Source organism: Hippocampus zosterae, chromosome 10, assembly GCF_025434085.1.
Source record: "Hippocampus zosterae strain Florida chromosome 10, ASM2543408v3, whole genome shotgun sequence".
Classification (NCBI taxonomy): Eukaryota; Metazoa; Chordata; class Actinopteri; order Syngnathiformes; family Syngnathidae; genus Hippocampus; species Hippocampus zosterae.
Genome location: NC_067460.1, coordinates 3,014,230 through 3,022,903, shown reverse-complemented (window position 1 = coordinate 3,022,903; position 8,674 = coordinate 3,014,230). Strand labels below are relative to the sequence as shown.

At 41.8% G+C, this 8,674-nt stretch overlaps 1 protein-coding gene across 1 annotated transcript; it reads right to left on the bottom strand.

The window, feature by feature from the left end:
* Positions 1–375: 375 nt before the first annotated feature.
* On the bottom strand, positions 376–7,605 carry tbx2b (T-box transcription factor 2b). Its single transcript, XM_052078912.1, has 7 exons — positions 6,523–7,605; positions 5,547–5,814; positions 4,817–4,963; positions 3,520–3,596; positions 3,286–3,443; positions 2,102–2,652; positions 376–1,659 (listed from the first exon to the last, which is right to left on the bottom strand). Exons 1-7 carry the CDS (start codon positions 6,876–6,878, stop codon positions 1,222–1,224), a joined length of 1,995 nt encoding a protein of 664 aa, XP_051934872.1. The 5' UTR covers positions 6,879–7,605; the 3' UTR covers positions 376–1,221.
* Between the last annotated feature and the right edge of the window lie 1,069 nt (positions 7,606–8,674).

Sequence of the window (8,674 nt, the reverse complement as noted above, 5' to 3'; positions counted from 1 at the left end):
CCGATATGTTAAATCACATTATGAATTGGTGCTATATAAACTCCATTGACTTTTGACTGTTGCTGTAGTTGAGCTCAGTGTCTTAACTCCATTCATTCTCTGAGCCTCTTATCTTCACAAGTAATATATAAAAGGAAGACATTGAGAGGTTGCGTTAACTGGTACCTCTCTGTAGATACATGTGGTTCAAGTAAATGTTGAAAAAGAGATGCCACTCTCTTGAACAAAGGCAAGGCAACTTTTTCCAATCATATAGGCAGCAGGGGGCGCTCCTGTGACACGATTGTTCCTGTGTAAACTGGGTTATTATAGTTGACGTGTCTCCTTTTTATTCTCGCCAGGTTAAGTAAATATCATTTCGAATAATTTCACACATTTTAACAACACAACATTTTTATTAAAAATTGTGAGACAATCGGAAAAAAATGGACAACCAGGGTGAGCAAAAACATTTAAATATATCCATTAAAAGACACACCTTTAAATAAGGAATTGTTTTGATTACCAATCGCCTGAATGGAGTGAAGTAACCTGAGGTGTTTTAAATGACATGAACCTTTCTCTCCTTCCCCGAAAAATATCGCTGGATATAGTATTGAACAAATATGGCACGCATGCCCCATATTCAGCGAGTCCTCATAACACACATTTTAAATTGCTCAACAGGCTTCATATAATGGAGTGTGGTTGAATAGCAAAGTTTTATATTCAAAATATATACACACTAGTACACAGACTTCAATAAATTAATACCAATTGCATATTATTGAATCTTAGTTATTTACAGATTTATTTAATTTTACATCACATAAATAGATCAGAAACCCCTTTTCTCTTGAATACAAATTGCCCTTGAAAACAGATAAAGGCCCGTGACCTCGAGCTGGACACCTTTGTTGTCGTTTTTGTTTGTTTCTTTTGTTGTTGTTTAGTTTTATATGTGGCCAAACCAAATCCAACGACCCAAATACCGTGTAATGTTCAAGTATTTGGAGGTGACTGTCAGGAAGATTCAGTTTGGGGACAAAAATTGGGAGGAAATGGTTTGGTATAAGCTTTCCATTTCAATATCGGAGGTTGATGGGTTGGCTTCTGACAAATGTAGAATTGTTCCAAAAGCAATTATCAGTCAAACCATCACCCATGTTTTTTTGTTGTGTGCTGCAAATAACAGAATAATCCTCAGTCTGCAAGCCAAGACATCCCAAACTGAGTGGGGTATCACTTTGGAGAATTTTCTGCTGGAGATAGATCCCTCTGGCCTTCCAGGCCACTCACAAGTCTCTGGATATTCTGTAATTCATTCAGAGAGTCTTTTGTTTTGGGGGATGTGCCCCTCCCGCAAGATCCCCCATTCTTGTTGTGGCTGTTGTTTTCTAGGGCTGGGCTGGTCTCCCTGCTGCACGGTTTGGATGATTCAGAGCTCGGGTTGAGGCTACATTGTAGGTTGGTTGTGAGGAGGCTGGAGCCCTGAGACAAAGACAATGGGGGCTGGTAGGGGTTGAAGCGGAGCCGTGGTCGAGATGTGACGAGAAAAGGGTTTCTGGATAGTGGGCTGCAGGTGCTCGTTGCAGGGAGGGCGGAAGCTGCAGCTGCAGCTGCTGCCATGTAGGTGTAGGGGTAGGGAAAGAGACCCCCAAACTGAGGCATGGGGATGCCCTGAAATACAATCGGGTAAAAGTGGATATTTATTATTCAACTACACATTCGAGTCAGTCACGCAAATAATTACAGGAATGTCTGCGTGTGTGTGTGTGTTTATTTCAAACATTTGTTTGTTATTATTATTATTATTATTATTATAACACCTTTACTAAACTGTACAAAGTTCTGATTCATTTTCACATTTATTTGATGACTGTACTCAAATACAAATTAGATTTGTGTGACAAGCATTTGCCATGCAATATTGTGTCATGCTACTTTATTTTAAAAAGTACATTTTTGAGAAGTGACAAACTATCCCCTAATGATAGCAAGTCAGTGTGTTGTTATGAGTAGGGAGAAAGTAAATCATCTTACAGTTATAGCCTTGGAGCAGATGGAAACAAACCTAATGGTGCAGGTACTTAGGTGTGCAATATCATCTGGTCTACCTTACCTGAGAAGCAAGCATATGCTGAGACAAATGGAAGGGGAAGGCATTGGTGGTTCCTCCTGTCCCTTGAGAAGAGAGGTTGCTATTTTCCAAACCACTTGCTCCAGATACAGAGGCCAGTAAATGCCCCATTCCCATAGCGGAAAGGGCCCCAGGGGTCATGGCAAACTGCCCGGGGTGAAACAAAAGCGGTGATCCGGTGTTTAGAGGGTTAAAGAACTGTTGGCTGTGTAGGCCAGACAGTGCCAGGCTTTGTAAATGACCTGGGTTGAAGTGTGGAGGGCTTTCGGCCTGGAGCATGAGTGGGGAGGAGGTGTCCTTTATCAACATATCTGCAATGTCCTTCCGATGCCTGCTTTCGGCTTTGTCTTTCACCAGGCTCCTTACATTTAAAATAGGGTCATCTTTCTTATCCATATCATGCCTTTCTCTTATCTGCTCCTCACATCGAGAACTATAGGGGGACACAGGTTCAGTCCCCAGGCTGTTGGAGCTTGTGCAGCGCTCGCCATGATTTTCAAGTTCCTGCTCACTGTCACTGCATGCTTTCTCATCTGAAACAACAAACGAGCAACAACGATTGAGAAGGTGAATGTGATATGCACAGTAAATTTCCAAACACAGTCAGCATAGTGATTTCTGTAATATGTTTGTAGGAATCGTCTGTTAAAGTTCTATTGGATTTATGAAAGTAGCGGTGAAGCCGCATGTTCAGTGTAATTGGCCACCAAGTTGATGAATGGCACATTCTTCTTAAAAAGTGCAAAAGTGGGACTAATTTATGAATGAGGTCATGTCGAGAGGTTAACGGCACAGAAACATTTTGGTAATTGACATGAAAACTGAGAAACGTGCTTCAAGATGTCTTTATTACCTCTGTAATGACATAATACATTCATTTTTTTCACTTGATATTTTTCTAGATGTGTTGCTTGAAGGGGTCATTTAATTATTTTGGTAATATTATAGGCACCAGTGTTATCTTCGTGACTTACCACACAGATTTTGTTAAATGTGTTGACTTCAAATTCAATTACCGGTACATGTATTTATTTACATTGTTATCAGCAATAACACATGCTAAACTGTTACGGTGCTAAACTTTCAAAAGTATCATACAACACCGTCATCACCAATATATTGCAAGAGGTAAAGTAAATTCCATAATAAAATAAGTTACTTATCACCTTGGCTCGGCCTGTTGAATCGCTGCGGGCTTGTGCCCGCTCCAATTGGGGAATTGATGGCGTCACGAGCAGTGGGAGTTTCGCTTGATGCGTCTGAGTCCACGCCATCCTTGCCCTGGTCCTCAAACATTCGCAGTGATGGCATAGTTAGTTGTTTCCTGTCAAATATGCAAAATAATAAGAATAAAAATTCCAATAATAATATTAATAGTAATAATAATAATTTTAAATCACCTTTTCTCCCGTCTTCCGTTCCCAGTGTCTCTAAATCCTTTGGCAAATGGATTGTTGTCGATCTTAAGTTGTGTTATCTGTCAGTGACAAGTGCAACGAGGATGAAAAAAAAGTATTCTTCGGACTTTTGGATTTCAATTCAGTCCATGTATTACGATAGTCGTGCAACGTATTAATGTCTTGGTAATTTATTTCGATTAAAATAGAGACCCCGACATGCTTGACATGCCAGGACTTAGAATTGCATTTTTCATGAAAGCCGTTGTTCTCATCGGGCCTGTGATTTAAATTCATTCGCAAAAAAAAAAAAAAAACAACAACAACAACAACAACAACTCGGTAGGCTCCGTTATTCTGTAGGGCAAAGAAAACACCCCGCATCCAGAAGCCGCAATGCTCCAACAGATGACTGTGACATAAATTATTCATTTTGTTGCTTGGATTACGCATACCGTAAAGTATTCCAATCATTAAAATTCCGGTGTCGGTGTTGACCTGATTTGCTCCAAGATGCTTATTGAACAAAGCATTTACGGCGTTTGCTACCTCAACAGGGTGATTTGGTTTGCTTGTCTTCGTCAGCTGCATGGTGACCAGTCCTCGAAAATGGCCTGTTAGTCGATTTTGATTCCTTGAAATAATCTTTTAAAAAAGGCCCTCCCAAATGGGGCTACCAATGTCACCGTACACAAGTCAAACGTGCGTTTGCGAAGTGAAATGGTTACAATAAAATCATAAACCGAATTTTAATCTGACTGAATTTTCAAACGTCACAATATATCACAGTGGAGGTCTGAGACGTCACATGTTCGAATCCGTGTCCGTGTGGAGTTTGCATGTTCTCCCCGTGCCTGTGTGGATTTTCTCCGGTACTCCGGGTTTTTTCCGCTTTACAAGCACATACATGATAGATCTATGAACACTTTAAATATAAAAAAAAAAGTGTGGTTATTCGTCGATGTACGCCCTGCGTTTGGCAGGGAACCAGTTCTGGGTGTACCCCACCTGCTCGAAGACAGCAAGGAAAGGTTCTAGCACCTCCACAACCCTCGCGAGGAAAGGCGGTTTGACAATGGATGGTTATAACTTATCTGGTGTTTACAATGGGTCATTTTTGAGGAGCTGGAAATTTTGCCGTATAAACAAATACGATATAATACCCAACAATATCAAGCCACCGATATTGATTTAATTATATAAGACCATGGACAACAGTGTATGGTGTAATGTTAGGGAAACAGGGGTGAACAAAAAAGGCGTGAACAGTGGAGGCACCCGAATTTGCAGAATAACTCACCTTGTCGTTTTGATATGCTGTCACAGCCACAAACTCGGTCTCCGGAAAGACGTACGTCCTAAATGTGCTATAAGGGAGCTTCAGTATGTCGTTAGCCCGCACGATGTGGAATCTGGGCTGGTACTTGTGCATTGAATTTAGGATGGTCTGCGCAATAACAGTAAAAAAAACCAACACAAAAACAAAAATAAGACACAAACACAAGTTTTTCGATATATATATATATATGTGTGTGTGTGTGTGTGTGTGACCAGTGAGACCAGTTTGTGGGTATGATGATCTAACAAATTTTAAGACATTTATTATTATGATTCATATTATTATGAATCATAATAATATCATTATTTACTTGATGAAGCATATCGCTATACGTTGAAGGAACAAGCTGTGTGAAATAAATCTACACATTTTGTGTCTAATTTTGAACAACTATAGCCTAAAAAATTAAATAACGGGATGACGAGTGCCAAACGCTTTGATAAGTCTGAATGAAAATTCGGCGAAGCAGAAGCAAACTGATTCTGCTTCGAAACGTGCATTTTCTGGAAGCATATCCATTCAAATAATATTTCTCTTTGATCTAACCATCTAAAATGTTGAAGCATAAAAACGAATTTACACTAAAAAACAAGCGAGCAACAAACGTAAACACGATCTGCATGAGCAATGTAGTACAATATATACTTCCTTGGGACAAAAATAATACAATAAAAGAAATGGCTGTACTTACAAATCCGTGCTTGTCCGAGATGTTATTCGTGAGCTTGAGTTTATGAAAAGCAACAGGCTTGGCCATCCACTGCTCGCCAGTGGCTGGACTGTCCGGGTGGATGTACATTCTCTTGGGCATCTCTGGGTCGGCCTTGCCCGCGACCATCCAGCGAGAGTTGTGGAACTTGTAGCGGCAGTCATCCGCAGCCACGATGTCCATTAGCAAAATGTATTTTGCTTTTTTATCAAGCCCATTTATTCGCACTTTGAAAGGTGGAAACATCCTCCTAGAAAGAAAGATATTTATGTCAGGTGCGGCAAAAAAACACTAAAAGACTGACTAAAAGTGGCGGTAAAAAACGACAAAGGGTGGTTATCTGTAATTGGTTAATGTCGTGCGTTGGTGTTTATTTTCTGACTCTGCTTGTCCCTGCAGCTGTTTGTCTTTATTTTACAATGAATTTGCATCCGCATCATCGCGTGTCTTTAACGCTTATTTAATGCTGCAACAGTGGTGCTTTCCAAATAAGAATGTATTGCCTGCTGCTGTTTAATTCAGTACGAGGAAATGTTCGGGCCAAGTTTTATTCTTAGATAAATTTTGTTTGAGTCAATACTTTTATCAGCCATGCATAATTCAAACGTGATGACATGTATTTTCATTTTGCTTCGAATTTAACGACTGTTTAAATCCTCACTAAATCTCACTCTCGCCCTCCCTCACGCACAAACATACACACACATACATATCAACATGGTTATGTGTCTATATATATAAATGTGTGTGTGTGTGTGTGTGTTTAAACCGTTACGGAAACTATTAAAATCATATTACACGTAAAAATGTGTGCTTGAAAGGCGCTTATTAATAGTCCTCTTTTCAAACACAAACATTACTCAAAATCGTTTGACCTTAGCCAGTCTTTTTTTTTTATTTTCCTATTTAACAGTAAATATATCAGAAATACCGGATCAAGAGACTGTATAATTCTTACCGTCCAGACTTCGTAATAACCATTTCCGTGCCAAGTTTATGAAACTGGTCCCAAAGATCCTTGGCTTCCAAGGTAACTTTGGGATCATCGTCCACTTCCTCTTCGGGCTCCAAGGTTTTTAGACTGCGGAGTTGAGCAGCCGGGTGGTGGCTCAGCGCCGGGTGGAGTCCCGTTTCCGTCCCAGCCAAACCGTGTTCCGAGATAGATTTGGAGAGTGCCCCGGGGGGAAGGCTGAGCGCTGGAAAGAAAGAGGGCTGCGCGGCCGCTAAGAAAGCGGACATGGGGAAGTCGGTCGGCCGGTGAGCGTGGAAAGGGTGATAAGCCATTTCAGTCCCCGTAAAAGCTGGATCTCTCATCGGTGCATCAAAAAAAAAATACTACATGAAAATGGTTCTTAAAGCGCGATCTATTATACCTCGATCAGTTTTAGTACAGTGGCCTCGTCAGTTACACTGCATATTGCACAAACATCCCGGAGTTTCTCTCCTCGATTTATTTTCAGTCTCTATTGCTCGTTCTTTAGTCTGATCCGCGGAGCGCAGCCAGATCCCGGTTGCGCGGTCTCCCTTTGGAAGAAGTGAACCGTTCCTTTGCTTCAGTCATCCCACACTGTCAGGAGAGACGTGTCCCCGCTCGCTGCGGGGCTGTGACTATCTCACATATCTTTCCTGCCTCAACCCTCATTCTAATGAACCAAGCCCATTTGATTGCTGATTTTACGCTTTCTGGACCAATTGTGGGCCTCTGCAGGCGTGGCTCTGACAGCTCTGGTCGGAGTCTATAAGAGTAGGGACAAGGAGGTGTCGGACGCATTAGCAGTGAGAAAACATGTCAACAGAATAAAATATTAACCAATGGCAGGAAAGATCGGGGAAATCCCACCCCCATCTTGGAGCCTAACCGGGTCAGTACTCAGCTGTTGGCCGATCGAGGCGTCACCTCACTCGACTTTCGTCCCGTTCTTTGTCACCAGCGGAGCAAGCAGTCTTTCGGTGTTTAATAATTGATTTTTACAAAACCTGACAACTACTGTGGATACACTGGTGATTAGTTAAAGATGTAACCCGCTTTTCGCCTAAATTCGCAACATTCGATCGGCTCCTGCTCACCCGCGAGTCGTCTCATCCAATCGTGAAGAAAAAGCAAAATGTGCAAAAATGGATATACTGTGAGTTTTGACGTCTGATTTTCTTTTAGTTACTCGACGTCTGTTGGGAATGCAGGGGTATTTCGTTCCCGTCTCTTAAGATAACGACCCCCCCCCCCCCCCGCCCCCACCCGCCTTTTGCGGTTGGCTTCAGCATCCAGACTTACCCGTGCACGGAACATTGCGTGATTGTGATCGAACGAGGAAGAGGCGGCAGCTGTGGCAAGCGGAAGGGGCAGCAGCGGCCGCAACCAGTAGCAACATTTTACGATTGAGACTGTAAAGTACAAATCCAGATGCCGCGTTCGGTGAGATAAAGAACGAACCCAGCGAAACAATTGGCTTACTTAAATAACACATCGGAGAATTGTGAGTTTACTCCTGGATAGTGTGCAAAGTCAAATTCTAGGTTTATAAAGATCCGCCTGCAAACAATTATCGTATTATTTAATCTGATTTGTTTTAATGTCTTTACGGGGCATGGAATCGTTGTGCAAGTAACTGCCGGTTACAAAAAAAGGCTCTTCAAAGTAGGTCGCTCACATTGCTTTTGAGGCGCCAGTCAGCTCGCAATTCGAACAATTGCTTGTCTCTTCCTATTTAGCCCGGGGTTCTGCGTGTGTTTGCAACGCCATGCAAACATCAACAGCCACATCTGCGGCTCCGTATCTCTTCCATCGGCCATTGCTTATTTTTTAATACATTTGCTGCTTATTTTAAATGACACTCGACGTCAAAGCGTTTACTGTTAACTGTCATTAATCGGATATCCTGAAACACGGTAAACCTGATCAGCCACAAATATTGTAATAAGATCATTATAGGGTGACAACCTTTGCGGGTTATTTCTAAATAAAATACAACGCAGGCTTGACGTGAGACGATCAAAAATGTGAATGACACGACCTCCAGAGGAATTAGCAATGGAATAAAAATGTGATCATGTCATTTGCACAGCACTTGTTGCACCACATCCAACGACCGCCCCCCTCGCACACACACGCA

Bases quoted from the DNA above. Each gene is read 5' to 3' on its own strand.
- tbx2b (XM_052078912.1), bottom strand. From the start codon at position 6,878: ATGAGAGATCCAGCTTTTACGGGGACTGAAATGGCTTATCACCCTTTC. The intron at 5,815-6,522 runs GTAAGAATTATA...CTTTCTTTCTAG, and splicing joins GTTATTACGAAGTCTGGACG to GAGGATGTTTCCACCTTTCA. The intron at 2,653-3,285 runs GTGATAAGTAAC...TTGTTGTTTCAG, and splicing joins ATTCAACAGGCCGAGCCAAG to ATGAGAAAGCATGCAGTGAC.